This window comes from Hippocampus zosterae, chromosome 8, assembly GCF_025434085.1.
Source record: "Hippocampus zosterae strain Florida chromosome 8, ASM2543408v3, whole genome shotgun sequence".
NCBI lineage: Eukaryota > Metazoa > Chordata > Actinopteri > Syngnathiformes > Syngnathidae > Hippocampus > Hippocampus zosterae.
This window is the reverse complement of record NC_067458.1, coordinates 24709892-24737845: the sequence shown is the minus strand read 5'-3', so window position 1 is coordinate 24737845 and position 27954 is coordinate 24709892. Positions and strand designations below refer to the sequence as shown.

Here is a 27954-nt window from a genome sequence, read left to right as displayed (position 1 = left end):
GGGGGGGGGGGGGGGGGTTTTGGTCTTTGTAGTGTTCGATACATCGGAACCGCTCAAAGGAACAAGGAATCAACCGACCAATCAATCGGGCTCAAGCAGTTTTAAAAAGTTGATAGAAACGAGGTGATCACATGGCATGGCCAGTTGACTTCATGCCAAAATCAAATGTTTATATATTTGGGGGGGGGGGGGGGGGCTGGGGGAGGAAGACAAAAACAACAAAAGCGAAGGAAATGTTTAAAATTTGTGGTTTTTTTTGTGATGGTATTGTGTCAACGGCGCAATGGAAGCCTTTAAGGAAAGTGATTGAAAAAAATCTGAGGAGTCTGGCGGTGACGCTGGCAGTGGGAATGTTGTTGGCCAACAACAAACCATACACATTGTCGTCGAACAAAGGAGGCCCGCTATCAACGTGTGGCGACTAAGACAAACTTGGAGGCGTTCGTCCAGATGCGACGGACAGGATCAGGATGAGGACGAAGGTAGAGAGGCTCCAACGCTCGCTGCTGAGGCCTCACATGACGGCGCACTCCCTGGACGCCATTTTGGCCTGCCGGGGGAAAACGGGCGGATCGCTTACTTCAAATGCGGCAAATCATTCACACGAAAGCCATTTTTGTCATCGGTCGACGCTCCAAAATTCGCTTATTGGTCAAATGCTTCGCCCATATCGGACGGCGTACACGTCGTCGTTTGGCATCCATGACAGCAGCCGCCAATTCCCAACTTGGTCGACGTCCAAACTGCCCCATGTCGCCCATCCCAAATAGGCGCACTAATGAAAAAGGGTGCGCTCACCTTCTTGTGTACCACCGGCTCCTCACCGTCCTCCTCCTCCTCCTCCTCTCCGTTCTCCACCTGCACCTTCTTGCTGACGCTGCGTCTGGCCACTTCCTGCAGGACACACGCAACAGGAGGAGTTAGACGTGAGGCCGACCGGCCGCCCGCCCGATTTGTCCGTCGCCCGATGAGCGGAAGCGTTACCTCGCCGTCAGAGTTGACCAAGCTGGTGATGATGTCACTTCCGGTACCCCAGGAAGACTGGCTTTTCCACAGGAGGTCAGTGGGCGGACTGTGGGCCACGCCGGCGTCTGCAGACCACACCTACACAAGCATGCACCCGTTCGTCTGAGTCACTCCCAAAAGCCACAAATATTTACAACTGCATATACGCGAGAATTGACAGCCGCTTGTGACATCAATCAATTACTATTTTTGATCATCAATGACTTGTTTGGACCCCCCCACCCTGTTTTAATTGGAATCTGCCCAAAAGCTCCGTATTTCAGCTTCTCAACAGTAAACATGCAATTTCTGTCATCCTCGATGTCTTTATGTTGCATGAACACACTCGTGTTTCACAGTCACGCGGCCACACAGCGAGATAGAGAAGGCGCCATCGTCTTACGGTGACGCTTTGTCCGGCCTTGAGAACAAACTTGGGCGAGAACTTGTAGACGATCTCGTCGGCGTCATCCACTTGTCTTCTCAGTCTCCAGCTCCCCAAAGGCTGATCCTGCGACGGCACGGCACGTTCTAAATAGGACAAAGCGGGCAACGCGGGGCGGGAGACGGGCAAAAGGCGCGAGCACGCACCTGATCCGTGTCGTTGGCCAGGGTGACCGAGTTGCCGTCCATGTCGGTGGGCGAGATGGAGACGGCGCCGCTGGCCGTGTCCTCCTCGGAGGCCAGCAGCAGCTCCTCGCCGCGCCCCGCGTCGGCCAGGTCGCCCGACTCCAGGTCGGCCCTCCTGCGCTTGGAGGTGCGGGACGAGGACGAGCCCGTCACCCTGGACACGGTCACGCGGGAAGAGGGACTGGGGGACAGCTTCAGCCTGCAAGCGGGAACAGAAACGTGGCCGACGTCAACTTCGTCTCACCTAACCGGAAGACGAGATCAACGCGGTCTTTTGGTTTTGCTTTGACTTGAGAGCACAAACCTGATAATTGAGGGTGGCAATCATTTCGCTCGTGGGCGGCCATTTTGCGTACTACTGCCACTTGGCGTCGACTGAAAATGACATCACAGTGCCTCAGGGCTCTGCTTGCGAATGTCACATGAACCCAGGCGGAAAAACGGGTGAGCCCGAATGGTCAACACCCGAGCCCTTAGGAACCGTGACATCATTTCTGTTGACAGCAAGTGGCAGTAGGCGGTAAAATGGCCACAAACGCAATCAGCATCGGAATGCCGCGTTTAGACGAACGAGCGGGGGAGCATAGAAACCATCGGTGTCAAGAAATATTTGGACTTGAACTCCCCGCTGAAGGGTCGTCAATCGTGTCCACCTCCAACGAGCCCACCTGTGCTCCTCGCCCTCCAGGAGCTTCCTGTAGGCGTTGATCTCCATGTCCAGCGTGAGCTTGACGTCCAACAGCTCCTGGTACTCGGAGAGCTGCGTGTTCATGCGCTCGCGGAGGTCGTTCATCTCAAGGTCCCTGGCCTCCATCACGCGCCGGTACTTGTCCCGCTCCGACGACAGGATGTCCTCCAATTCCCGCACGCGGTCCTCGGCGGCCGCCGCCTGCAGGCGCGCCAACATCGTTAGGACCGCGCCGGGCGAGGATCGGGCGGCCGAGAGGCGAAGCGCGGCGGAGGCTGGAGTACCTGTTTCTGCAGGGCGCTCAGCTGGTAGCTCAGACCCTCGATTCTCATGCGGGACTCCTGCAGCTCCTCTCTGGCCGTGCACACGGCCTTGTCGTTCATGGCTGACGACACCTTGGCGTTGTCCAGCTACAACAAAAGGTCTCGCTTTGAGGTGACCCAATCGGGAATTCGGAGCGGCTGAATGGGAGACAACGCGGCGCTGGCTAACCTTGGCCTGGAAGGTCTGCTCCAGTTCGTCCTTGTACAGAAACACCTGCTCGTCGTGCTGCTTCCGTAGGTCCTGCCGTGCACGTACGTATTGGCTCAATGGCGGAACTGCTCGCTGGCGGGCGCGCCCTCTGACTCTCACACATCACCTTCTGTCACTCATTCGCACACGCTGCCATCTGCCTACCTGTAAGGCTTGGGCCAGTTTGAACTCGTAGTCCTGTCTGGCTCCCGAGTCCACTTCCACAATTCTCTGCTCTTGTCTGCGGCGAGACTCCCGAACCTCCTAGACCGACATTTGAAGGAAAACAACCTTCGTAAACGTCGCCCTTCCCTTCCGCAGGTGGAGGCCTTTCCCGTTGCCACGAAATCATCTTCACCTCCTCAAACATGTTCTTCCTGAACTCCAGGTCCTCGCTGAGCGACTGGCAACGGTTTTCCAAGTCCACGCGCATCAAGGTCTCGGCCTCCAGCTGCCGCTTGGCCACGGCGTGGCTGTCCTCCGCCTGCAAAGCGTTCAAATCAATTTTCGCGCCGCGTCGGCGGGCTCATCTGCGTCGGACAATGCGGCAATTGAGGGGGGGGGGGGGGGTCGGCAAACAGGTGGCGACAAACTGTTGGCACGGCTGCAACGACGTTTGAGAAAACCACAACATACAGGCCGGGCCACGAGATGGCGACACATGTGCAGCAGCTGTGCCACCAATATTATTCCCCCCCCCCCCACCTCGTTATTTTCTCATGTCTGCCTTCAACGCTAAATAAGTCATCCAATTTACCACTGGGTAAATCTAGTTTGGAATATCCTCGGTCCAACTGAATTGGAAAATTGATGCTTCTTGGATTTGATGAATTGATCCTGCTAGGCTACACGGTTTGAAGTGCCCCCCGCCCGTCCCCGTATGACCCGACATCACCTTCCCCAAAAAAGAGAACTGCTTGTCACTTTCCGGACGCCGTGCAAATGAGAAAAGGGGCAGATCACCTTAGCCAGCAGGCCCTTGAGTTCAAGCAGGTCGGAGGTGAGCGCGGCGTTTTGGCTGAGCGCCGTGGACAGCGCCGCTTCGCTCTGGTTCAGCTGACTTTCCAGAGCCCCCGCCCGCGACATGGCCGCCGCCAGGTCGCCATCCTTCTTCTTGCCACTGGCACACCGAGGGAATAAAAGCAGCGCCGTCAGACATCGGCTGACCGGCGGCCCCCCTTTTTAGGCGTCACCTGCGTGTGGCCTCTTCCAAGTCGGCCTGGGCCTTGCCCAGATCGATCTGCAGCCGGGCGCGCTCCCTGGCGGTTTCGTCCAGAACCCGGCGGGCGTCCGCCAACTCGGCCTCGTACAGATGCTTCAGGCCGCTCACCTAAACACAAAGCAAAGGGATCATCATCCTGGAAGTCGGCCGACGAGATCCAGCGGTCAACGGGAGACGAGAAGCCAAGTTCCAGCGCTCGCGCCGGCGCAAGCGACTTTCTGGTTTGGCGCTCCCGTGCATTCCAATTCAATTTGGATGGCGGTTGCAATTCCTAGCGCCAAAAGTTAAGGACTCGAAGGGCTTGATTGAAAGGTTTGCAATTCTGTGATCATTTCGGTCATGTGAAATGTTCCTAGCTTCCTTTCCTGCCAGGCGTGGTGACGGCCGTCCAGAGCAAGCAAAGGAAGTCTTTTCGCTTTGACTACGACGGGCGTTCGCGATGGTATGTCCCAACGAGGAATGCGAAAAATGTGCTGAGCCGATTTTTACCGTGCTAACGCACAGCACATGCTCGCGCCGGTTTTGCGTCCGGAAGATGTGAATGATTTGTACATGTGGCAGCCTCCAAATCTCGAGGACTTGACCGTTTCCAGCGAGCGATGAAATAGCAGCGACATTCAACAAGCACACTTGGGAGAAAGACGCAATAAAGGGAGAACAAGAGTCGCTTGCTGTGTAAATGCGGTAACGCAAAACACTTGACGCACTTCTGACACCAATTGGGACGGCGTCTTTGTGGAAGCGGTCACGACGGGCTCAAAAAACCCCTGCTGGATTTTGCGAATCTGTGCCCCCCTCTCGTAACCACTAAGGTTTAAATAACAAATAGGTCGCAAAGGGTTATTTATATACCCTGCATGTAGATCGCTGACGGGCGACTTCCACTTACGGTACGCTTGTGTCCCACGTGTCATTCTTTATCATTGAAATATTTAAAAACGCCGCTGTTTGAATACAATGCGTGTGCAGCCACACTTGACTTATAAGTCAAGTACAAGTCGATGAAATTTCTTCCCTCTCAACCATTCATAAGACAAATACACTTCACTTTACTGTTGATCTACTTTGTTTGCTCAGAACTAACAAACATTACATTTTTGAGGATTTTAACATTTTAAATGACAATTTTATTATTTGATTTGTTTAACTTTTAATGGAGAAGGAATATATTATATACATACACACACACAAAACCGTTTCCATATAATAAATAGTATGTAGATGTATATATAAAAAGCAAGTAGATGTTGATTTCATTGTATTTATGAATTAAGTTTGTACCAGCACGGTGTCGGTGAACTTCAGGTGGCCCTCCACAATAACGGGCCACTGTTCATGTAAAGGCTGGCTAAATAATGAAGATCTGGGGCCCCTCGGAAATAATTAGCAGCATTATTCGTTGGAGTTTTCTGTGTTTGCCACTCTCGAAAAATGACACGAACCTTTTCAACCAAGTGAAAAAAGTTATTCAAGTCAGAAAGTACCTTGATCAAATAGGTCACACCTAACATAGAGTTCCACTTTGGACGATGGGGAATGAGAACAGAAAATGGGGAGGAACATCAGCGAAGCGGTTAAAAGATGGAGGGGGGCGTTGGTAGGAAATGGCGCGCATACTCAACTGCTCTCTATTCGAATTTGGAAGTCCCGGGCAACTTTTATCCGCTTCAAACGTAATCATATCGACGAGTTCCCCTTTTGTAAGTCAAAACTTTCTGAAGCAAGAGGTGGTTCCTCTGTATTTGTTTGTTTTGTTTTTTTTTTCTTGGGGGGAGGGGGCAAGAAAGAAAGAAGCGTTCCGGCCATTTGGCCGTATGCCACCCACGTTTCGTGTGAAATCATTTACGGACCGTTTGAAATCTTTTGCTCTGCTTTGGCGGGATACGACCAAAGAAAAGAGGCCAAGTGAAGACGATCGCGTCGAGGCGGCCCCGGTTTAACACTTTGCACTCACCTCCCTGGTGGTGACCTCCTCTTTCTCGGACACTTTCACGAGCAGCCGGTCGTTCTCTAGCTCCAGGGAGCGCACCCGCTCGATGTAGACGGCCAGCCGGTCGTTGAGATGCTGCAGGTCCTGCTTCTCCTGCAGGCGAGAGATGCGGGTGGGTGAGAGCGGCGTCGAGGAGGCGGCCGCGGTCGCCGCCGGCCGGCCAGCATCACGGCTTGGGGTTGCAGTCGCCATAACGGCTCGCTTTTCTTTCTTCGACGATTTCTTCGCTCGATCGGCGGCCAAGAGAGCACGCGGTGTCCGTCGTCCTCGTCGAATTGGGACGGAAAAAGATAAAGGGGCTCGGCGAGGGAAAGGACGACTGGCGATAGATCAATGGGAGGCGGGCAAGTTCTACGCGACGGCTGCGTCTCTCTCACTCGCTCGCTCGGGACTAGGGCGGAGTGGTCGAAGCGGACTCCAAAATGGCCGCCAGAGCTGCCTCCACCGCGCCAAAAGCATGGATCGCATCCGGTCGCGCAATGCAGGATGGGAAAATAACACCATTCGACTCCGAGCTGATGTCACGGCTCGAGAACGCAGTCAGTACTTGCCATTATGAAAAATGTATTGTTTGGTTCCTCGAACAGTGATAGAAAAGTCAACTTTTGTTTTCGATTTCATATTATTCTTCGCGACATTCCATATTCCCGAATCCAGATTTATGGTGTATTGGCTGAGGGTTCGGAAAATCGGATTTCTCCCACTCGGGTTGTCCCAGATCCGACCTGGAAGCGTTTAACGGGATTGAAAACAACAAAGACGGCTTATTCCGATCAATTATTTGTTCGTGACATCCAGCAAACTTTCATAAGTTACTTAATTTATATAAATAAGGGATTATCAAATATTTAAAGCGCTCATTCATTTCACTAAACTTCATGAAGGGAGATAACGGAATAACTTCCGTGTAAATCATATCGTGTTACGTCAGGTGCTGTTCGTGGAATGTTATCGTCTTGGCTCTCGTTTTTCTTTAATGTCTCTGTAAAAAATATTTACATATTACAACTTAATTTGCATAGATCAATGTATTTTATATGACTTAATCTTGTATCTGTTACAGCTCTATGACTGTTTGACATAGTGAAGTATTTTCTACAGTAGTTGCCACTTTGTTTTTACGTTGTACATAATTTAATAAATGAACAAGGAAAAAGTACATGAATTTCACTGCTTTGTCTTTTCTTATGAATAGAAAGAAGACCCATTATCCGAGCCGCTTATCGTCACAAGGGTCGCACCGTGGTGGAGCTTTTCCCACTAGGCGGGGTACACCCTGAACTGGTTGCCAGGCCATCGCAGGGCACACGGAGACAAACAACAATTCACACTCACACCTGGGGACAATTAAGCATATTCAATTCACCTACCAAACATGTTTTTGGAACGTGAGAGGAAACTGGGGCGAACCCATACAGGCACGGGGAAAACAGGCAAACTCCTAAGAGGAAGGCCGGAACCCAGAATGAAACCCATGACATCTGCGGACATGCTGACATAATTATTATACTACAGCTAAATGTGATTAAAATACATATACAAGATAATACAAAATGTGGAATATTTTTATGAATTTCACTAATATTTTGAGTTCTTGTATATCACTGGTCTATGGATTCCAGGTAATATAGTACGTACTTAGTACTTGAGTCGTGTAACCGTACTTCTCGAAAAGATAACTGAACAAGGCTTCATCCTCCAGCCTGACGGTGGCGCTGTCTCGTGGCCGTCATTGTCTTCCGAGTGAACCCTTCACTTGGCCGCCTGGTGCAGCCATCAGTCCTTCCGGCTTTGCCGCCATTACAGACAGCAGGTATGAATTCACCGGGATTATCTCCAAACCAAACCCGTTTAGAATCTCAGCCATCCATCGTTTCATCTTCGAGCAATTAAATTGACAACAACCGTCTGCCTTACCTCACCCCTTGCGTTGCGTATTGTGCGGAATCCGACCGAGGATATTCAAGTTGAGAGTGTCTCAACAGCCAGTATCGACTTCTGGAATGGTTTCGCTGTTACTTAGACAACACGCACGAGCTAGTACGCGAAATGGGATGTTGTTTTTAACATTAACCTGGTGTATTATACGCCGGCGAGGAGGTTTCGTCTCACTTCTTTGAACAAGCACCTTAGCGCTCAAGGTAAACCGAGCGTCTGTCTTCAAGCGCGGGGCAGTGGTCGATTGACCATCTGAAGAATTGAATGGAGCGGTTAACTGCAATGAAACGTCACCGCTACTTTGCAGCCATAATAGAATGAACGTAATGTGGCAACGCTGTGGTCGGGATGGGAATTGTCTCGTCCAAAGCTGAGATGCTGTGCTCAGAGGTTGAAAAAAAAATCACAGAATGCACGGCGTGATCCCAGCGGGTCGGGGATGATACTTGGTCGGAGTGGCTGAGTTCCAAGTACTGGGTTTTAGGTTTTTTATATATATATATATTGGACATAGATAGTTCCCCAATGATTACTGTGTATTTACTCGGGAGTGTGTTATTAGGGTTCAACTTAAAAAAACAACATTGACTGAGGTTGCACATAAATGGTGTACACCTGCTACAGCAGTGCATCATGAATTTGCACGGAAATGAACCTAAGTGTTGACTCATCATTCAAAGGGCAAATTGTTTTGGAACACTATTCAGGTGCCCCTCCATCTGGTCACATTATGACGACGTAGCGGATCGACATTCACTGATGCGTTCTTGTACTTTGCAGACATGGCTATTCGCTACCCGATGGCCGTCGGCCTCAATAAAGGCCACCGAGTCACCAAAAACGTCACCGCCCCCAAACACAGCCGCCGCCGCGGGGTAAGTTTCTCTCGATCCAAGATCGGACGTTGCGCCGCTGTCGCCGGTTCCAAATAATAACGCTCAGCTTGTGCGTGACGCCTGCTTTTGCCTTTTCATTTTTCCAGCGTCTGACCAAGCACAGCAAGTTTGTCCGAGACATGATCCGCGAGGTGTGCGGCTTTGCTCCGTACGAGAGGCGAGCCATGGAGTTGCTCAAAGTGTCCAAGGACAAGCGGGCACTCAAGTTCATCAAGAAAAGGGTGAGGTCCTGCTCCCGCCTCTGACTGAAAATCTTTCCAAGTCAAATCACCAACAAGTGGCTGACCTCCAATTGCCCCAAATTATTATTATTAATCAAAATTAAGTTGTTTGCTGTTATTTTAAGACTTGTTGAACTCTTGTGCAGATTGGCACCCACATCCGGGCCAAGAGAAAGCGTGAGGAGCTGAGCAACGTGCTGGCCGCCATGAGGAAGGCCGCTGCCAAGAAGGACTAATTTGTCTGAATAAATGTTTGACTATACCCACTGCCTCTTGTTTTTCGGGATGAGGGCTCGGGTTTGGTTGGTTTGTGCCCCGAGGCGATGTTCAAAGAAGGCCAGATACATGGCAAATTGTCAACGTGATTGTGCTCTGTCACGGAGTACGTTGACAATATTCTGAGAAAATTGCAACTGGCCTTCGGTGAGCAACTTCTCGTACTGGCTGGCATTTTACTCGTGTTGTCCTTTGTTGACCTGTTCTGTACTCTAGATCAGTGGACCCCAACCACCATTCTGCAAGTGGTTATAGTTCACATTTATAGTGCATATTACAGTAAATAGCCCCTCCTAAGTGTGATTGTGAGCCCTGCGATTGGCTGGCAACCGGTTCAGGGTGTCCCCCGCGTAATGGCCGGAGACGGCTGGGATAGGCTCCAGCACGCCGTGCGACCTGTGTGAGGATAACGCGCATCGGAAAAAAAGAGAAAAGGAATTCCTACCCTGTTGCCGTGTTCATTAGCATGTTCGGCTAACCTGGCAGCTGGACCTCGACATTTGGGATGTTTAGTTATTGTTGCTGTCTTGGTGCGCTTGTGTCCAGCGGCGACACGTGAGCCCTGCATTTGATTTGCCGCAGGCCAACGAGCCAGTCACCGACAAAGTGGCTTCACGTGATGATTGGTGAGTGTGGTTTTGGTCGGCGTCGAGCCCTCCACGTTAATGTTTGGGCGTCTGCGGTGGACTGGGTGAGCCTGTCAGTCTCAGGGGTGTTGTCCCCCACCCGCCCTCGACTGACACGTCACAAACGACAAGCGCACAATTCCCCTCTCACGTTTTTGTCGCCTTGTTGCCATTTTTATCATCACTAAGTCCTTAACTTTAACACCCTGTGTGGAATGCATATTTCGTGAATAATTCGATCGAAAACTGCGTGGATGTCATTGTGAATTTTACTGGGAGAACAAGATGTGCCAAATGGGGAGAGTCTAAAACGCCGAATGTGCGTGTGAAAACATGAACGTGGCTTAATGTTCGAAAACCACCACTCTCGAAGTATTACTTTTGTATATTTTAAAAAGAAGTAATGTATAGGAAAGGCCATAAAAGTGAAAGCACATAAAACTTTCTCTTGATGCGCCCTTTATAATTTATTGCTGTAGTGTAAGTTCCTCTCCTTTTCTCATTGTTATTACCCATTGCTATTGCATTTGTACGTCCTGGAGTCCTGAAAACAAAAAAATAAGAGAAATAATGAGAGAATGCGAGCTTTTGTTCGTAAGTCCACCACCGACCACTGTCGGTACCAGGGGCGCTGTAGGCACATTTGACTGCTCTCCTGTCCTCCGCTTCCGCTCCACGGCAGTGAGCTACAATGCGGGTGTTTTTCAAACGTTTTTACCCCTACCCGAAATGAGTTAGCAGGGCCGTTTTGTCGACATTTTGGACTCTACTGCACATTTTCATCAAAACTATTATAGGCGGCCTTGATTATGGAGACCCCCACGCCCCCGGAAGGTGAGGAATTGCGCCGGGGCTACCCTTTGCGTGCGCCATTGAGTTGGTGGCTAGCACGGATGCTAACCCGCGCTAGCCTACCCCGGGTGCTGTTTAGCTTTTCGACTGACGCGATTCAAACTCGTAACTCTTCCTAAATCGGACTCGTCAAAATCATATGAGCATAGGGACTGCATTCACCAGTTTGATCTCAATGGAGTATAGTTGTCGTAGAATAATTTGATAAGAAAGCGCCGTTCCAAATTAGCATTTTGTGTTTTTGCATAAATAATTCCAAGTTCCTATTTGGAACGTACTTGCACAAATTGCTTATCGTGCTGCAAATCTTGTTCCAAATCATATGAGCAATTTGAAATTTTAGTCACAAAAACGGTTTCAGTTCAAACAATATTTGGAACCTGCTGCATGAACCGTTGATGCAGCAAGTGAGAACTCGCTTTAATTCAATCCATTTCCTCAATCCTCTGTTCATTTTGACCCCTTCATCACGCCATCCAATGTGGAAAGTTTTCAGAATGAGGCCGCAACTGCCCCCCCAAAATTCCTCCACTGATGACATTTTCCAAGTCCCAGAGAATAAGCCTCCCTGTTTACTTTCGTCACAGATCAGGAGCTGCGGAACGTGATTGACAAGCTGGCCCAGTTCGTGGCCCGCAATGGTCCCGAATTCGAGAAGATGACCATGGACAAGCAGAAGGACAACCCCAAATTCTCCTTCCTGTTCGGCGGCGACTACTTCAGCTACTACAAGTGCAAGTTGGCTCTGGCGCAGCAGCAGCGTACGTGCTTCCGCAAAGGCCGTCCAAATATGGGCAATTTGCTCACGTGCGACGCGGTGAAACGTCGACCGTCTTGCGCGCCGTGTTTGTTGGCGTGCGGGTTTGCATTAAAATGTGCTTCTTCTCCACTTAGATCCCTTTTCCCGTGATGGGGAGGAGTATAAATCTGAAGGTATTTATTTGGATGCAAAGCTGCCAGGTCCATTCAGAGTTTCAGCTTTTTGCTTGTGCTTGGCGACTCTTAAGTTTGTTTTGAGTTGCTTCTTTTGTCCTCATGGCATGACATTGTATTTTGTGTTTTGCCATGCCGTCTGGTTCAAAGGGGACGCAGAGGGAGCTCTGTTGCTTGCTGCTGGTACGATGCAGATCCGCCCGAGAGAGGTGCGCAGATGTGCTGTAGGCGTCCGGTCAAACTGCTGTTTAAGTTTTAACCCCTACCACATGCTGTCAATACCGTTTGAAGTTTAAATGCAGCAGCTTGGTCGCGTCGGCATGGCCGGCCAACGTTAGATTTGATCGCACGGTGTGTCTTGAGATGCCAGGGACCCGATTTATGAGTTTCTCAAGGTACGAGCCGCCATCGGTGGAGATTGTTTGACTTTGACTTGAGGTACGAGCGGAGAATTCTAGAAAGGCCCCGCTAGCTGAATGCTGATGCTAGTTAGCATCTATGTCGAGGGGTTGTGATCCCGCTGGCAATGGCTTGAACGCAACTGGTTGGGCAGACACCAAAACAGGACTCGGTCAAATTATTTATCCTCCGCATTTAATGATTAATAATGCAGCTAGCTTGCGCATTACAAGTCAGGAATTTGTTTAGGAGAAATCGGTAAACAACCAACTCCTCCATCAACGTGCCTTTCGAGTCGGCAATATAGCCATGCCCCCCTTGTTTCCATCTCGCAGGCAGAGTTGGATGATAAAACGTGTTGACCGCGTCTGCAGGCATTTCATCCACGAGGTGGTCTCCTCGTTGACATTTTGGGTGAACGCGCGCGCTGACGCCGCGTGCGCTTCCCGTGTGTGCAGAGCTCTACAACCCGGGCGCTTTGGACGTGCCGGACATCCCGCCGCCGCCCATGGCCATGTTGGCGCCGCCGTCCTCTGCCACCGCCGCCGCTGCGACCACACCCGCCATGGATGACCTCATCCAGCAGAGTCTGTGGAACCTGCAGCAGCAGGAGCAACACCTGCACACGCTCAGACAGGTGCGCACCTCCAGTGTGCGGATGTGTGGAGTCGCGGCGATACCAACTATGCCTGGATGGCGTTTTGAGGTCAAGGAAGACGCGTGTGGCAACAGAAATAGGATAGGGCCTTGCCGTACGTTTTTACAACAAGCTCTGCTATTTCACCAGTCATGTTTGAAAACACAATCTGTGTGTAGCGTCCGTATCGCCTTGAGAGCGGGACGCAGAAGTGGATTTCTGGTCTAGGCAGCCACGGGTGTGCGTGTCCCTCCTGGGTTTGGCCCTCTGCAAGATGATTGTCATCAAACATAAGTTGATGATGATTGAGTGTCTGGTTTGCTCCCTAGCATCGGTCGGAAAATTGGTTAAAAAATGTTCCAAAATGAAATCCGATGTCTGCCAATGTTTTACTTTGATTCAAAGCACCGATAGTGCCCAAATATTTACTGTCGCGAGGCTGAGATGTCGAAGATTTGGACAAATTCTAATTAAAAAAAGGTCTCCAAACGATCACTCGATTATCATAATAATAAATTCTTTTGATCCTCAATTACTCGTTGCTAACTGATTGATTGCTGCACACTCGAGTGTAGATGCGGCATATTGATGCGACATCAATCCTTCATGTGTGCGCGTAGGAACAAATGAGCGCTGCCATCGCGGCGGCGGCCGAGCAGCAACTCCAGAAGTTGATCACGGAAACTCAGCTGGACATGGGCGAGATGGACAGCTTGCTGCAGCCCATCATCGACACCTGCACTAAAGATGCCATTTCAGTAAGCGGTCGGGAGCCACGTGCTACCGAGCCCCAACCATTAGCACGGCGCTAAATGTTGTTGTTGTGTCAGGCCGGTAAGAACTGGATGTTCAACAACGCCAAGACGCCGCAGCACTGCGAGCTGATGACGTCGCACCTTCGCAACCGCATCGCTGCCGAGGGAGCGCATTTTGAGCTCCGCCTACATCTCATCTACCTGACCAATGACGTGCTACATCACTGGTAGGCAATGTGCGAATGATGCAATCTTTGTTGTCGCAGCGTAAGGTAGCGTGGGCACGTGAGCGCAGAATGCTATCGTCGGCGCGCGAATGTCTACATGGAGGTATCGGCACACTCCCAATAGTAAAATAAAGCAAGTTGGAGGGGCGGGGGCTACTTCTTCTCTTTCGGCGGGAAGTTGTATGTCATCTCTGTGATATCTAGCGGCACGTAGCACAGCTCTAGCATGTGGTGACGTGTGGTGACGTGTGGCGTCTTGCCTTTGCAGTCAACGCAAGCAGCAGAAGGATTTGTTGGCAGCTCTGCAGAAGGTTGTAGTTCCCATCTACTGCACCAGCTTTTTGGCCGTGGAAGAGGAGAAGCAGCAGAAGATCACCCGGGTGAGGGCCTTTCTTTTTCATTTTCTTCTCCGTCCGAAACCAATGGCGACTTCACGTCAACTCGCCCACGTGAGTAGCTCGACCTCGCGGCTGAGCCGGTCCTTCTCGTCCTCAGCTGTTGCAGCTTTGGGAGAAAAACGGCTACTTTGACGAGGAGACGATTCAGCAACTCCAGAATCCAGCGCTCGGTCTGGGCCAGTACCAGGTGAGAACTACAAAACTTGACCTCAATATGAAACTGCAGATTTGTTTTCACAAGAATCCAAAGTTAGTCCCCCGTTTCTGGGGTTAAATCCACTGACCCCCCCTTTTTAAAAATTTTTTGTTTGGTCTCTGGCGTAAGGGCCCCCCCCCCGATCAAGGAGGGATTGTTTTATTGTGGCAGTGACGCGACACTGAGCCTCTCCCGCAGGCCTCGCTGATCACCGAGTACGCCAGCGTGGTGCAGCCCATCCAGTTGGCCTTCCAGCAGCAGGTCCAAGTCCTCAAGAGCCAGCACGAAGACTTTGTGGCCAGCCTTAAGCAGCAGCCCGCCCCCCAGCTGCCGCCGCCGCCGGCTGCTGATGCGGAAAAGCCCGTCGCCGCGCCAGCAGGTGACCCCTTTGCTGCCGGTGTTCTGTGAACTCCAGAACCCCCCGAGGAGAAGAGCAATCACATGGGCTGTACAAACCGGGTGCCCGCAAAAAAATAAATAGCCTCGGAGGGCTCAGAAGACAACAAACTTGTGAAATCCTTCTCCCATTTCTCATTTGTATAAACGCAACAGCGGCAATGAATCTCAGGATGCAAATCTTGCTGAAGCAAAAGTTTTATGACCAAATTTGTTCATTTTCAAAGCCTTGAGGCACACCAAGGAGTGTCAATTGACATTATTATTATTATTATTATTTGACATTTTCCATACATTTAATTTTGTCACGACATGTACGACCGTCACGCTTGTAGCTATTTTTATGATTATTATTATTATTTTTTTTTGCAGCCGAGGTGAAGCCCCCAATGTCGGGTCCTCCGCCCGGGGACTTTGACGAAGCTCCATCGAGACCCCAGGATCCCAGCAACTCCGGAGGACCCTCGGACCTCCCCCCCAAGCCCGCGTGGTACGACCCCCAGCACATGGGCCCGTGGAACCCCAGCCAACCGGTAAAAAAATGCCATCGACAGTCTGACGCCGGAACCGATCAAGTGGGTCAGGTCGTCCCCGCAGCCCCACCCCCTCAACTCATTTGTCCCCTCAGCCTCCTTTCGACCCCAACCAGCCGCCGCCTCCGTGTCCGCCCTGGAACAGCCACGAGGGGATGTGGAATGACCAGAGGGAGCCGGGCAACTGGAGCGGGGGTCCGCCCAGAGAAGGGGGCCCCTGGAGCGGTCCCGATCCGGGTCCCCCTTCTTGGAATTCGTACGACCAGCAGCCTCCGTGGGGGAACCAGCCCGAGCAGCCGCCCTGGGGTCAGAGGGAGCCGCCCTTTCCGCCCCGCATGCAGGCACGAGACGCACGGCCGCGCGGCCACGCGCACGCTTACTTTCCGTCGACGACAAACCTCCGACCGTTTTGTTTTGTGTCACAGAGGCCTCCCCACTTCAGAGGCCCCTTCCCACCCCACCAGCAGCCGCCGCCCTTCAACCAGCCCCCGCCGCCGCACTCTTTCGGACGCTTCCCGTCGCGCTTCATGCAGGACGACTTCCCGCCGCGACACCACTATGACCGGGCGCCCTACACGCCCCACCGTTTCGACTACTCTCAGGGGGACTTCCCCAGAGGTGGGTGGGCCGCCGCGCTTAATGCTAACAAATAATAGAAAATGAGCGTTGACGTTGCGCTAGCTGGGAACTTTCAAACGACTGCCGCTTGAGTCGCTTGGCTGAGAAGCCATTCTCATCTCGTTGGTCCGCTACCAGACATGCCGGGCCCGCCGCCGCCCCCTCCCCACCACTCCAGCCAGAGACCGCCTCCCTCCGGCATGGGGGGTGACCATCCTCCGTGGGGCGGGGGGCAGCACCCGGAATACGGGCCGCCGCCTCCCCCCCACGGCTTCAACGGCCACTCGCCGCACGTGCGCCACCGGCAGCCTCCGGTTCCCGTCCAGGACGATCCCAGCCTGGTGCCCAACGTGCCGTACTTCGACCTCCCCGCCGGCCTGATGGCGCCGCTGGTCAAAGTGAGTCCGGCAGAACGGCGGCGGAGTCGAGGTGGAAATGATTGCGTGTGACCGCGCCCCGTGGCCTTGCAAAATTCCCAGAAGGCGTCCTCTGAATTTGGCAAAATCCCTGACCGACTTTGTTCTCTGCAGCTGGAGGACTGCGACTATAAAGCTCTGGATCCAAAAGACATCCGCCTGCCGCCGCCCATGCCCCCCAGCGAACGCTTGCTGGCCGCCGTGGAAGCTTTCTACAGCCCCCCCTCCCACGACCGCCCACGCAACAGGTATGCGCGTCGCTCGATTGACTCGTCCGCGAGGTTCAGGACCCCCGTGAAGTCTTCCTTGTCTGCGCTCTGCCAGCGAAGGATGGGAACAGAACGGCCTCTACGAGTTCTTCCGGGCCAAGATGAGAGCGCGCAGGAAAAAAGGTCAAGAGAAACGCAACAGGTGCGTTTGCCACGTTCACGGAGTAGACTTTTTTTCGGGGAGGCGGACCAGTGACTGGTGCGGGTTCAACTTAGCTAGTTCTACTGTGTAATTCTCCTTTTGGCGTCGGGGACCCCAAACCAAACTGTTTTATTTTATTTATGTAGTCTGAGAAAGGAGCATATTAAAAAAAAAGGATAAGCGTCTGTGCCCCCCCCCCCCCCAAAAAAAACCCAGAACAAAAACCAAGATTTGCTATTGACTTGATGTTTTGTGGTCGTCGCTCAGCGTTCGCATGAGCAGTCGTTCCAGGAGTCGCTCGGGCAGCCGGGGCCGATCTTCCTCACGGTCCAGTTCTCGCTCCTCCAAGTCAAAGTCCAGGTCCAGGTCCAGATCTCGGTCCAGATCCCGGTCCTCGCGTTCCCGAAGCCGCTCACGATCCTACTCGCGCTCCAGGTTTGAGCGCCCGACCGCTACGTGCTCCCTGCCACCGTGCCGCGGGCTACATGTTGAGTGCAAACTGTATGTGTGCAGGTCCAGGAGTGGATCGAGGTCGTCTCGGAGTCGCTCTCGCTCCAGGTCGCGTTCACGCTCGCCCGCCAGGAGGCGCCGAGGACATAAGTCGCGCAGCTCCTCACCGCCGTGAGTACATGCTAGCTTGATCAGCGACACGTTGTACAGTAACTTCAATAATAACACATCGGGTTATTACACAGTAACTTTTAGCTGTCATTTTTTAATTAGCTAATAATTAATTTAATTCTTAGTAATTAAACGTATTGTAGAGATATTAGTGCATTAACTCCGAAGTCATTTTAACGAGCACTTGTGGCAGCTCCACGTCGTCCGCGGGCGCCGCCCCCTCCAAAGGTCCTCCAGACTCCCGCCTGGGTGAGGAAAACAAAGGACATCAGCTCCTCATGAAGATGGGTAAGACGCGGGTGCGCTTGTGGCCGCGGGTGCGCTTGTGGCCTCGCGTGCGCTTGTGGCCGCGCGTAGCCCGCCCTTCACCCATTTGCGTGCCCGGCTTCAGGCTGGAGTGGGTCCGGCGGTCTGGGTGCTAAGGAGCAGGGCATCCAGGACCCCATCAAAGGAGGCGACATCCGCGACAAGTGGGACCAGTACAAGGGCGTCGGCGTCTCCCTGGACGACCCCTACGAGAACTACCGCAGGAACAAGAGCTTCAACTTTGTGGCGCGCATGAAGGCTCGAGAGGAAGGTACGCATGCGCACGCACCGAAAGTGGCGATTCACGTCAACAGGGAGTGATTGCGAATACACAAAGTCCAACTCCTGTCCGCTTTTGCTTCAGTGAACCGAGACCCCCAGGAGGCTCCTCCCGCAGAATGAAGTCATCAAAGAGCGCCACGACACCATCACTGATTCTTACTTGTCACACTTACTGCTGACACTTTCTGTCTACTTTTCAGTGTGATGATTTTTTTTTCCTCATAATTTCAATGACATTTATTTGTAAAACAGTCATAGAGTGATAGCAAGTGTTGTCCATACCGAAGAAAAATAAACGACTTGTACTCGAAAATGTGACTTAGTTTTTATATTTCTATCTATAGATCCTTATATGGACTTGAATGCATTTTGCAACAGAAATGGAATAGTTTTTGCCATTTTGATTTGCTTTTGCGGGCCGCGTGAATGCAGTTGACCGCAAGGCAGCGATTGGATTTTTAATTTGACTTAAAAAGAAGACGATGCCTCAGAATTAAACGTTCAACTTAAGGAAAGGAAATAAAAATCAATCATCGAGCATCCATCCATTTTCTCATCGCTTTAGCTTCACAAGGCTCCCGTCTTAAGCTCAGCAAGTAAGATGGCTGATGGATCTCTGGTGGAGAGACTTGAGAGGCCCCCCCAAAAAGGTTGGGAACCACTGCCCCAAGTAAGCGCCGTGGAACAGGTTGCCCTACAATTTGACCCAATTTTCTTTTTGGGCGAGTGTTGTGCGGCAAGTGGAGTGTTTTGTGAATCGCTGTGATTTTCAAAGCTGCCGTTGCCGGAGCAACGGCAGCCATTTGTGATTGGTCATCTTTCGCTCTTAATGCGCAACCCGATTGGTTCCGGGCGCTGCCGTCTGCAAACGCTTGACGTCGAGCGGCTCTTCGATTGGCTGCGCTGGTCGCCGAGCGAGCGGCTCGTCGAGGTTTTTTCCGAGCTTGTGTTTGCAAAGTTTTGCTGGCTTCATCTACCGATGGCCCGTGGCTGAACCTTGAAGTTCGGGGAATGCAGAGAGCGTAAATCCGCCGCAGTTGTTGCTTGGCCATGGAGGAACGTCATCACGCGAGGCAAGTGGGGCTGCACTTTTCTGCTTTGTGCTCCTTTGTTGACAAGGTTCGAATGGCTGGCTGCTCAGTTTATCCCAAAAGGCTCCTCTGCCGTGTGTGTGTGTCATAGCGAGCCCGAGACGTCTCCGGTGCGGCGTGCCCTCAGCGATGATTCGGCCGGCAGCTCGTTGCCGTCTCCGGCGGAGGACGGCGGCCACACTGGAAGCATCCGAAAGGCGAGTTTCAAACGAGCGGGCGGCCGCTTTCGTAGTCGTCATCGGCTGCTCCCGATCATTTCTCGGGAGCAGGTCGGCAGCTGGCAACGGAGGCTAATCCTCCCCCCCGCAGCCACTCGGCGGATTACCCGTTGGAGCGGAGCAACATTTGAAGGGTGATGAGGGGACGAACAACATTGGGCAGAGTGCCCCGAGCGCCAGACGAGACCCGGTGTCGGTGCCCGTATCGCTTCGGAGAAGTAATCACGTGACCAGGAAGTGTGCCGTCCGCACGTGCGGCGCCAAGTTGCGTTTGGAAGGAAACCAAACTGTATCGACGCGCCGCGGGCTTGTTGGACGCAGATGATGTACCTGCGCCATCGCCCGTGTCTGTGTCGGAGTTTTGCATGACTTCTACATGGAATATTTTCTCTCCTTGGCAGGGATGCGAGCCTTTTGCCCAATCGCAACGCGGCCAGCTGCAGAACAGGCGAGCTCGCATCAATCAGCAAATCAACAAAGAAATGCGCATGCGGGCTGGAGCCGAGAACCTGTTCAGGTGAGCCGCCGCCGTGCCAAATTTTTGGCCGCCTCGGGTGAAAGACATTTTTGCTCACGTGCGCACCGTTTGGAAGCTCTTGTGCTTTTGTAGACCACATGATTGAAAACATGAACAACGTTAATGCGCGCGAGCCTTCGGGCGTCACCGTCTTTGCTTCCTCTGGTTGGATGCCGAGTCCATGGCCGCGTGTGGTTTTAATTTTTTTTTTTTAATTTAGGGCAACCACAAACGCCAAAGTCAAAGAGACGGTGGCTCTGGAACTCAGCTACGTGAACTCCAGTCTGCAGTTGCTCAAGGAAGAACTGGAAGATCTGAACAGCAACGTGGAAGTCTACCAGACGGAGAGGTCCGGACGTCCACACGCGCGGCCGCAGCGTTTCAAGTCGGACAATTGAGACCGGCGCTCTCTCCTCTCCGCAGTGAAGCCGCCAAGGCGCCCATGATCCCGTTGGGCTTGAAAGAAACCAAGGAAGCCGACTTCAGCGCCCCCATCCAGGTAAAGACGCCCCCGTCCGCCGCCGCTCTCCTTGGTGTCGGGCGATTTCATTCCGGCCGGCGTCGCCTGGCAGGACTTCATCTGCCAGCACTACGGCGAGGACGGCTCGCTCTATCGCCAGGAGATCCGAGAGCTGATGGACCTCAGGCAGGTGAAGAGACTTGAATGCGAGGCGCTCCACAAAGGAGCTTTTGCATTCATTGATTGATTTTGAGTTTTTTTGGGATTGCTTTTGGGTGTAGGCCATGCGCACTCCCACTCGCAACCAGACCGGGTTGGACTTACTGATGGAATACTACAACCAGCTGTACTACCTGGATCAGCGCTTCTTTCCCCCGCACAGGAACCTGGGCGTGCTCTTCCACTGGTACGAAGCGGCTTTCACTTTCAAAAAGGGTGGAGGGCTCCAACTTTCGCGGAAATTTGCGAGGGTGTTTTCTTACCTTTTGGTGGCCGAAAGTCAGACTCAAGTCGGTGCAAGCTCCCAAATGCAAATGAATGGACCTGTTTGAAGGGTAGCGCCCCAGTGACCAGCCACTGGAGCCTTCAGGGTCACAATTTCCTCACTTTTTTGGGGGGGGGGGCGGGGGCAGTGAACCGTACTTGGGCGGGGGGGTTGGAGACTTGTTGAAGTTCTTATTTCTGTACGGTACAGTTGTTTTGCATCATCGTATGAAATGTTGGCGTCTGTAAGGTCCGCTGCCGCGCAGGTCCGGAGCCACCGGGCCACCGTGAACTGTGCTTTGTGTCCCAGGTACGACTCGCTGACCGGCGTTCCCTCGTGTCAGCGTGCGTTAGCCTTTGAGAAGGCCAGCGTGTTGTTCAACCTCGGCGCTCTGTACACGCAAATTGGAGCCCGCCAGGATCGCACCACCGCCGCCGGCATCCAGCGAGCTATCCATGCATTTCAGAGAGCCGCAGGTAGTGCTCCCGTTCTCCGAGCAACCCTCGGACCGCCGTCTCACTTAGCCTAGCTTTTCTCCGGGTACTCCGCTTTCCTCCCGCGTTCCAAAAACATGCGGGGCAGGCTGGTTGAACACTCAAAAATTGTCCCTCGCTGCGAGCGCGGATGCTCATTGGTCTCTGTGTGCCCTGCGATCGGCTGGCGAGCGGTTCAGGGTGTCCTCTGCCCAAGTGCCCGAAGACGGCCGCGGACGGCTCCGGCACGCCCCGCGACCCTCTTGAGGATGAAGCGGTTTCAGATCACGGATGGACGCGGTTCAGAAATGTCGCGTGTGTGCACTTAGCGCCACCGTGTGCGCCCAGAGGGTCAGAGCGGAGCGCAATTGTTCACGCGAGCAGCTCAGAGGGAGCGCCGGTGCCCACGTGTTCCCCCCCCACCCCACAAAAGAGGAAAATGCTTCTGCTTGAGCAGCTTGCGGGGGGTGTTTGTTCATTCATTGCGTCCGTTTCCTTTTCCCTGCGTGTGTTTAGGCGCCTTGAATTATCTGAAAGAGAATTTCTCCAACGCTCCGAGTCTGGACATGAGCGGGCCGGCGCTCTGCATGCTGGTGCGCCTCATGGTGGCCCAAGTGCAGGAGTGCGCCTTCGAAAGCCTGGCACTGCCACTGGGACCGGGCCACGCCGCCCCCACGTCTTGGCTGCGCCTGGCGCAAGAGGCCGCGCGGGTGAGCGCGCTGCCCTCCGCAAAACCGACTTGCCGGGCGCGCGCGTTCACGCGTGCGGCCTGCGTCCCCCGCAGGTGTCGGACGTCTACCTGCTGGTGCAGCAGAGCATGTCGCGGCCGCTGACGCAGGACTACGTTCCCTTTTCCTGGACGTCAGTGGTTCAGGTCAAGGTGGAACATTTCCGCGCGCTTTGCCACCACTTTGCCGCCGTTGCGCTGTGCGGACGCGCGTGTAAGTAACGCCGGGCCTCCTTTTAAAAACATCCACCTCCAAAACAAGTTGACATTTGCGTCCCCGTGTGGACGTGATTTCCAATTGGCAGTGCAGAAAATGTCATTTGTCAGAAAGTGCTGATGATTTTTTTTTCCGGGGGCGGGATATGGCAATACGGGTCGACTTTTTATGCCCTCGTAGTGTCCGAAGACGTCGGCGAGGAAGCGGAAAGGGCCTTTCTTCACTTTTATGTGGGTGCGCGCGCGGGGCCGCCACTCGGCCGGCTTCTGAGAGACTCCCAGCAAAGACGAAAGTTGGGTGAGTTTACACACACCCGCGCGCGCACCGGTCCCGATCCAGACGTTCAACCGCCGAGAGAAAGAAAGAGTGAAAACAAATTGCACGTCCTTTGAAGGTAAAGCCCACCTGCGGCACGCGCTGATGAGACACGAAGAAGCCATGCGGCTGCACGGCGTGTGCAAGAGCTTCCGGAAGATGGACGTCCTGCAGGACGTGCTGGCGGCGGCGCACAAGCGCTCGCTGGACATGTACTCCGAGCTGGACCCGGAGGACGACTTTGACCCAACGCCCGAGGCGCCGGAGATTCGCTGTAAGTCGGCGCCGCGGCGCTCGCTCGGCTCGAAGTGCGCGCCGTCCTGAAACGGTGCGGCCCCTCTGCGTCGTCAGCTCAAAGCCGGCCGAAGCCGGACGTCGCCCCGCCCGACTTTGCCGCCGTCCGGGTGGCGGATATCTTCCGCAGATTGGTAAGCACCGAAGCCTTTGGACCACGGGCGCGGGCGGCCGCTTTCGAACGATGCCGACTCTTGTGCTTTGTGTGTCGGAGGGGCCCTTGTCGGTGTTTAGCGGGCACGCCCGGCGGGGGCCGGCGCGTTGCGTGTGCCTGCCGAGAACGCAGGGCGGCCTCGGCCTCACGCTGCGAGGCGACTCGCCTGTCCTGGTGGCCGGCGTGGCGCCCGGAGGCTGCGCGGCGGTGAGACGCCGACGCTCGGATCATTTCGAATGAAACAAGGTCGAAGACTGCTTGACTCTTAATGAAGAAATAACCGCCTTTGTCGCTCAGGAGGCGGGACTGCGGGAAGGCGACTACATCGTGTCCGTCGACGGGCGGGACTGCAAGTGGGCGAAGCACGCCGAGGTGGTGGCCTTGCTTCAGAACCGCCACGTCGAAGGAGCTCGGGTCGCCGTGGTGGCGCTGCTCTCGCACGACGCTCAGGTAACTGCGCAGGAGCGCATTTGTGCTTCCGGGGTTCCCGCGCGCCGCCGCTAACGCCGCGTCTTTGCGCGTCGACAGGGCGAGAAAAGGCCGAGCGGCAAAGAGAACGCCGAGCGAAGGCCGACGTCTCGCTTGGCCAAAGGGCGCGGCCCGGCCTCATTGCTCAACTGGAACGGGAAGAAGAGGGAAGGCGCCCGCGCTTGTCGGCGAGCGGGAAGCGCGCTCAATTTGCCCTTCGGAGACGCGGAGGCCACGTACTGAGACGGACGCAGGACTGCGCAGGAGCCGCTCGGGGCCGCCCGGTTACGGTTCCCGAGCGAGAATGGACGCCACAGAGAAATGCCGGCGAGCACTTTGTACGCATACGGTATCTGAGCGCCAGTGCGGCGAAAACTCACGGCTGAAAGGAGGCCTCGATGCTCTTTTGACCTTTGACCCGGAATCATGCTTTCAAATCCACAGGGGGTCGCCCGGCCTGCAAACTGGCTTTATCGTGCTCTTTCCCATTTGATCTCCAATGTACAAGAAGTCAAGCCCCAAAGCAAAGGCTCTTAACATGTCCGTCCGAATACGTTGACTTGTCGCCGCGAGAACAGCAAACTACTTCCAAGACGGCCTTACGGCCTCGACCGTTTCCGTGCTTGTCCATAACTTTCTCGTCTCGGACGACCCCTTCGCGTCCTGTGTTGTCAAAGTGTTTGCTGTGGTACGCCCCACCCCTCCCCTCCCCCCCATGTCGCCAATGAAAAAAAAACATTGGGGGCGCAAAAGGACCCTTCAATGACTTTTGGTTCCAAATAAAAAAGACTCAGACGGTGGCGTTTTGGCACGGAAAACTTCCAGAGCAGGTCATTTAAATCCACGCGGGTAAAATTCACAAAAAAGTTTCATTTCGGCGTTCTTGCAGAGGGCTCAAGAAATTCAGGAGCAGAGCGACCGGTCCGAACCCAAGCGCTGAACTGGACCGCATGAGAATGTCCGTGTCAAATGAGCTCCAAATGTCCCTCAGTCCCAAGTCAGGAATCGGGGGGAAGGGGGGGGGGGGGCGTCCTCAGTGGCCGCTTGAGGACGGAGGGCCGAGCGCGGGCCCGACGCCGCTCCGTTCCAGCTCGGCGATCACCGACGTGTGTTTGAAGTCTGCCGGCCAGCGGTTAAACGTCTCCACCAAGCCGAAGGTCCGCTGGCCGCCGGCGCCGTAGAAGAGCTGCACCTGATTGGCCAAACACTGAGCCTGCGGGACGGTCTGCCGCCAGGGGGAAGAAAAGACACGCGAGTCAGACGATCCTCCGTCGGGCGTCTCCAGTTGGTCCAGAATGCTGCCGCTACTCGGAAGAGGGAGCGCGTCACTCCTGCTTTTAAAAGCTTCGCTTATTTGCTTTCCGATCAGGAAATGGGCCGCCCCCACCTGAGCTCTCGGAGCTCCGTGCCTCGGGTCTCCGGACCGGACACCCACCGAGGACTCAAATGATCCTTTTTTCACAACATGGATGTTAGGAAGTGTCCTGGCTTATGAATCAGTTGTTTTCTTGTTTGAATTCTTTTTGTGCCGGCCGTACAGGACTTTGTATCCAGCGGTGGGGGTGCCGGAGAAATACACTTGAGATGAGTTCTCCTGCTTAACTCAAACTCCAGCAAAAAAAAAAAAAAAAAAGTTTCCAATTGGCGCTCTGCCGACTTACGATGCTCTTGGTCTCCAGATCGGCCGTCATGAGCACGATGCCCTTGTCCTCCCTCAAGTCCGGGAAGTGATGGAGGATCATCTGGCTGGGAGCGCTCTCGCCATGAGTCTGCGCGACGGGAGGAAAAAAAAAAACAAAACCCCATCAAGGCCACTGGACGGCCCGCCACTGAGGAAACGGGCGACTTTTGAGGGGCAAACATCGGCGCGGTTCACCTGGAAGTTGATGAGGGAGGTGAAATGGAGGCGGTGGGCGGACCACTGACCCACAAAGAACTCGTAGCCCTCCTCCCGCGGCAACGCGTACAAGAACTGGAGGACAAAATGGGAGAGCCAACAATCACGATGGGGAGCGGGTGGAGACGCCGTCACGACGCTCAACAGGAAACAGAAAAGCGGCGCCGCTCCCGCTTACCGTGGGACACGACTCGGCCCGAGCGCTCATGAGCTCGTACGTGCCACCCTGCGGAGACACGAACACAACACATTGGATCAAGTGGAGCGCGTTGAGCCTCGCCTGCGCCATGGGAAAACGACCCCCCCACCCTCCCCCACTTTGGAGATGCATTTGATGTTGTCACGTGCGGCGCTCACCGGGATAACGGCGCTGATGGTGTCCTTGCCGGCGTAATATTTCATCCAAAGCTGAGCGACGTCAAGGCAGCAGGAAGCACCGCCGTGAAAAAAATTGTGGATTGGCAGTCATGAGAAGAAGCACCTTTTCAACAACACCATCGTCGGATTCGGCAACATCCAAACACTCTGAGGAAACTTGCTCAGCACCAAAATAACAAAATCAAGCAAGAAGGCCGCGTGTCACCTCTGCAATCTCTTCGCCCGTCTTGTCCTGGATTAGCTCCATGTTGAGGATGGAGCCCAGCGACTGCAGAACAGAACGCAAGCGCCGTCATCCTCCTGACCAGCAGCAGCAGCAGCAAGATAAGCAAGAGGCCGCACCTTATTTTGGGCAAAAGCTCCAGACGCTCTCTCGGCAGCCGCCAACCCGCGGCGCTCCTCCGACTGCAAAGACGAGACAAAAAGGTTAGAGCGAGCGCCGCCGCGGACTTCTTTGCCGTCGGCGTTGGATTTTCGTCAACCTGCCGCTCCACTGCTCTGACAAACTGCGCTTGCTCGGAGCGTCCCAGCACTTCTTTCTTGGACTGGTGGCGTCGCTCCAGTCTGGCCTTGAACTCCTCAGGCTTGCAACTGAAAATGGAGACACAGAAACCGGGCGGTCGATTCGCCTGGATGACCCCAAAGATGGGCAATTTGGAGTTCGACTACATACAAGTGACTACTTTCAGCAACAGCTAAAAAGAAAAGCCACTCTGAGACTGACAGCGCCGCGCTGAATTTTAAACGGTATTCAAATATTGCCCGGACACCGACGCTCGGTAAAGGTTTGGCGATTGTGACGGTTTGGGTCCGGTACTCGAAAGGCAAGCGGCAGCACGGAGCGGACGGCGTTCCCTGGCCCATCTCGGAACGACACACGGGCAGCCGAAAGAGATTCGAACGGGAAACCGCTGACTGGGATGATACTGTCGTTGAGATGTTTCACATCGGCTATCCGACTGACCTGCGCATTTTCTGGATCTTTTCCTGGTATTTGTTGTAATAGGGGTTGTCTTCCAATTCCGGCTCTTTTCGCACCGCGAAGGCCCGAAAGTGAGCCGGGACGAGACCAGGTATCAGCGGCCCGATCCCTGTCGCCCTGACCGCTAACATTCCCCTGTACCTACAAGTCAACTGGAGCAAGGCGGCCGCCATCTTGACATCGCTTCTGTCCCACATCAATTTCGCTCCGGCGAGGAGGAGCACACCGCGGCCAAAGGTTCGGTGCCAAAGCACCAAAACCAAGTCAGGCGCGGCTCGACGACATTACACGTTTGACCTCACCCACTTTGGTTCCAATCGCTTTCTTTTTTCCTCTTTTTTTGCCGTTGAACTACTGTCCTTTACTTTAACGATGCGCCGTCTTATGACGTCACGCTAAATGTTGTTTTTTTACATTTCCTCTGACACCGAAACCGTGATTCCGCCCTCTGCTGGGGAAATACAGTACTGCGCCCCAACTCCCCCCACCTCCCTCATTTCTAAGCGGGGGAGGTCTTTTGACCGCAACATTTGAACCCTATGACACTTAGAACAGACGTCAACGCGCTTAGCGGGCTTCCGTGGCTCAAAAAACTCTGTTCACTCAGAACGGACGACAAAATGGCCGTTTCTACCACTGCCGTCAAACGCTTTAATAAGCTCCGCCCCGACCAAGAAAGTGTTCAAAAGGGAAGCGCGACTTCACTTAGAAAATATTAAAAATAAAAAAAAGTCTCCCAGAATCCGGGGTCAAACTTTTCTGTCCATCCTACGTTGAGCCACACCTCTCCGCAGCCGGGGCAAAGTACTCATGGCCATATTTCAAAAACAGATCGTCAATTAACGAATATGATCACCACGAAATCCTAAATTATGATGCGCGCATTATTATGATTTTTTAAAAATTCCACACACAACTGTGTGTGAGAGTGGCTGTCACTTCGGAACAGTCCGTTATTGTAGTACGGTATCGCGCCACGTGGTGGCGCCTGTTTAATTTATTGTATCACCTTTTTCCTGGAACCGACGTAAAACGGTCCGTACGTTTTTTTGTTAATCTTTTTGCGTGGGCTTGATCGGTTGTATCCGAATAGCGCGTGGTAAAAGTAAAAAAAAAAGCCAACATAGGTTAACAGTACTGTACTTGCATCATACTGAACCATAATATCCATGATCTCACCACTATGTATTGAGTGGTAAAAGAAGGAACCATTGCTAATGTTTTAATCACAACAAAGGCAAAAAGTACAAAGATGTTGACCCGATGCTCATCACATGACCAATGGCTTTCTGAT

General features: G+C 53.5%; 5 protein-coding genes across 7 annotated transcripts; 3 read left to right on the top strand and 2 right to left on the bottom strand.

Moving 5' to 3' along the window:
- Positions 1-17: 17 nt before the first annotated feature.
- lmnb2 (lamin B2) lies at positions 18-6508 on the bottom strand. Its single transcript, XM_052074375.1, has 13 exons — positions 6013-6508; positions 4030-4166; positions 3800-3956; positions 3195-3320; positions 3002-3100; positions 2816-2887; positions 2608-2733; positions 2304-2524; positions 1597-1834; positions 1409-1516; positions 985-1104; positions 799-894; positions 18-550 (listed from the first exon to the last, which is right to left on the bottom strand). Exons 1-13 carry the CDS (start codon positions 6238-6240, stop codon positions 515-517), a joined length of 1764 nt encoding a protein of 587 aa, XP_051930335.1. The 5' UTR covers positions 6241-6508; the 3' UTR covers positions 18-514.
- A 1226-nt stretch (positions 6509-7734) lies between these two features.
- On the top strand, positions 7735-9365 carry rpl36 (ribosomal protein L36). Its single transcript, XM_052074376.1, has 4 exons — positions 7735-7861; positions 8767-8861; positions 8969-9103; positions 9250-9365. Exons 2-4 carry the CDS (start codon positions 8769-8771, stop codon positions 9337-9339), a joined length of 318 nt encoding a protein of 105 aa, XP_051930336.1. The 5' UTR covers positions 7735-7861; positions 8767-8768; the 3' UTR covers positions 9340-9365.
- A 1272-nt stretch (positions 9366-10637) lies between these two features.
- cherp (calcium homeostasis endoplasmic reticulum protein) lies at positions 10638-18298 on the top strand. Of its 2 annotated transcripts, XM_052074373.1 has the most exons (20): positions 10638-10839; positions 11445-11618; positions 11752-11790; positions 12648-12826; positions 13447-13584; positions 13657-13808; positions 14077-14188; positions 14304-14393; positions 14601-14781; positions 15171-15331; positions 15427-15672; positions 15757-15949; positions 16088-16347; positions 16480-16613; positions 16690-16776; positions 17044-17211; positions 17290-17397; positions 17591-17685; positions 17789-17974; positions 18068-18298. In XM_052074373.1, the coding sequence occupies exons 1-20, from the start codon at positions 10815-10817 to the stop codon at positions 18103-18105; spliced, it is 2766 nt and encodes a 921-aa protein (XP_051930333.1). In that variant the 5' UTR covers positions 10638-10814; the 3' UTR covers positions 18106-18298. The 2 variants fall into 2 exon arrangements, with proteins under 2 accessions (XP_051930333.1, XP_051930334.1); XM_052074374.1 differs by lacking the exon at positions 11752-11790 and having other exon boundaries at positions 10640-10839.
- A 581-nt stretch (positions 18299-18879) lies between these two features.
- Positions 18880-24184, top strand: rhpn1 (rhophilin, Rho GTPase binding protein 1). Of its 2 annotated transcripts, XM_052074371.1 has the most exons (16): positions 18883-19062; positions 19172-19273; positions 19696-19811; positions 20032-20160; positions 20235-20310; positions 20384-20461; positions 20553-20677; positions 21065-21231; positions 21745-21938; positions 22013-22169; positions 22353-22469; positions 22567-22761; positions 22839-22915; positions 22996-23142; positions 23233-23385; positions 23464-23806. In XM_052074371.1, the coding sequence occupies exons 1-16, from the start codon at positions 19036-19038 to the stop codon at positions 23644-23646; spliced, it is 2043 nt and encodes a 680-aa protein (XP_051930331.1). In that variant the 5' UTR covers positions 18883-19035; the 3' UTR covers positions 23647-23806. The 2 variants fall into 2 exon arrangements, with proteins under 2 accessions (XP_051930330.1, XP_051930331.1); XM_052074370.1 differs by having other exon boundaries at positions 18880-19058; positions 19168-19273; positions 22839-23142; positions 23464-24184.
- Positions 24185-24205: 21 nt separating this feature from the next.
- On the bottom strand, positions 24206-27113 carry atpaf1 (ATP synthase mitochondrial F1 complex assembly factor 1). The gene is made up of 9 exons (XM_052074372.1): positions 26643-27113; positions 26161-26269; positions 26021-26083; positions 25884-25946; positions 25658-25708; positions 25479-25526; positions 25280-25375; positions 25065-25172; positions 24206-24628 (listed from the first exon to the last, which is right to left on the bottom strand). The coding sequence occupies exons 1-9, from the start codon at positions 26855-26857 to the stop codon at positions 24437-24439; spliced, it is 945 nt and encodes a 314-aa protein (XP_051930332.1). The 5' UTR covers positions 26858-27113; the 3' UTR covers positions 24206-24436.
- Positions 27114-27954: the final 841 nt, after the last annotated feature.

Excerpts from the sequence above, each read along its gene's own strand:
- atpaf1 (XM_052074372.1), bottom strand. The coding sequence starts at position 26,857 with ATGTGGGACAGAAGCGATGTCAAGATGGCGGCCGCCTTGCTCCAGTTG. Across the intron at positions 25,527-25,657 it reads CCATCAGCGCCGTTATCCCG|GGTGGCACGTACGAGCTCAT; the intron begins GTGAGCGCCGCA and ends GTGTCTCCGCAG. Across the intron at positions 25,376-25,478 it reads GGGCCGAGTCGTGTCCCACG|TTCTTGTACGCGTTGCCGCG; the intron begins GTAAGCGGGAGC and ends TTTGTCCTCCAG.
- rpl36 (XM_052074376.1), top strand. The coding sequence starts at position 8,769 with ATGGCTATTCGCTACCCGATGGCCGTCGGCCTCAATAAAGGCCACCGA. Across the intron at positions 8,862-8,968 it reads AACACAGCCGCCGCCGCGGG|CGTCTGACCAAGCACAGCAA; the intron begins GTAAGTTTCTCT and ends TCATTTTTCCAG. Across the intron at positions 9,104-9,249 it reads TCAAGTTCATCAAGAAAAGG|ATTGGCACCCACATCCGGGC; the intron begins GTGAGGTCCTGC and ends ACTCTTGTGCAG.
- rhpn1 (XM_052074370.1), top strand. The coding sequence starts at position 19,036 with ATGGAGGAACGTCATCACGCGAG. Across the intron at positions 22,470-22,566 it reads CCAGCAAAGACGAAAGTTGG|GTAAAGCCCACCTGCGGCAC; the intron begins GTGAGTTTACAC and ends CGTCCTTTGAAG. Across the intron at positions 22,762-22,838 it reads CGAGGCGCCGGAGATTCGCT|CTCAAAGCCGGCCGAAGCCG; the intron begins GTAAGTCGGCGC and ends CTGCGTCGTCAG.
- lmnb2 (XM_052074375.1), bottom strand. The coding sequence starts at position 6,240 with ATGGCGACTGCAACCCCAAGCCGTGATGCTGGCCGGCCGGCGGCGACC. Across the intron at positions 1,105-1,408 it reads AGGCCGGACAAAGCGTCACC|GTGTGGTCTGCAGACGCCGG; the intron begins GTAAGACGATGG and ends ATGCTTGTGTAG. Across the intron at positions 551-798 it reads AGCCGGTGGTACACAAGAAG|GCCAAAATGGCGTCCAGGGA; the intron begins GTGAGCGCACCC and ends TTCCCCCGGCAG.
- cherp (XM_052074373.1), top strand. The coding sequence starts at position 10,815 with ATGGAGACCCCCACGCCCCCGGAAG. Across the intron at positions 11,791-12,647 it reads GGAGGAGTATAAATCTGAAG|AGCTCTACAACCCGGGCGCT; the intron begins GTATTTATTTGG and ends CCGTGTGTGCAG. Across the intron at positions 17,975-18,067 it reads CATGAAGGCTCGAGAGGAAG|TGAACCGAGACCCCCAGGAG; the intron begins GTACGCATGCGC and ends CTTTTGCTTCAG.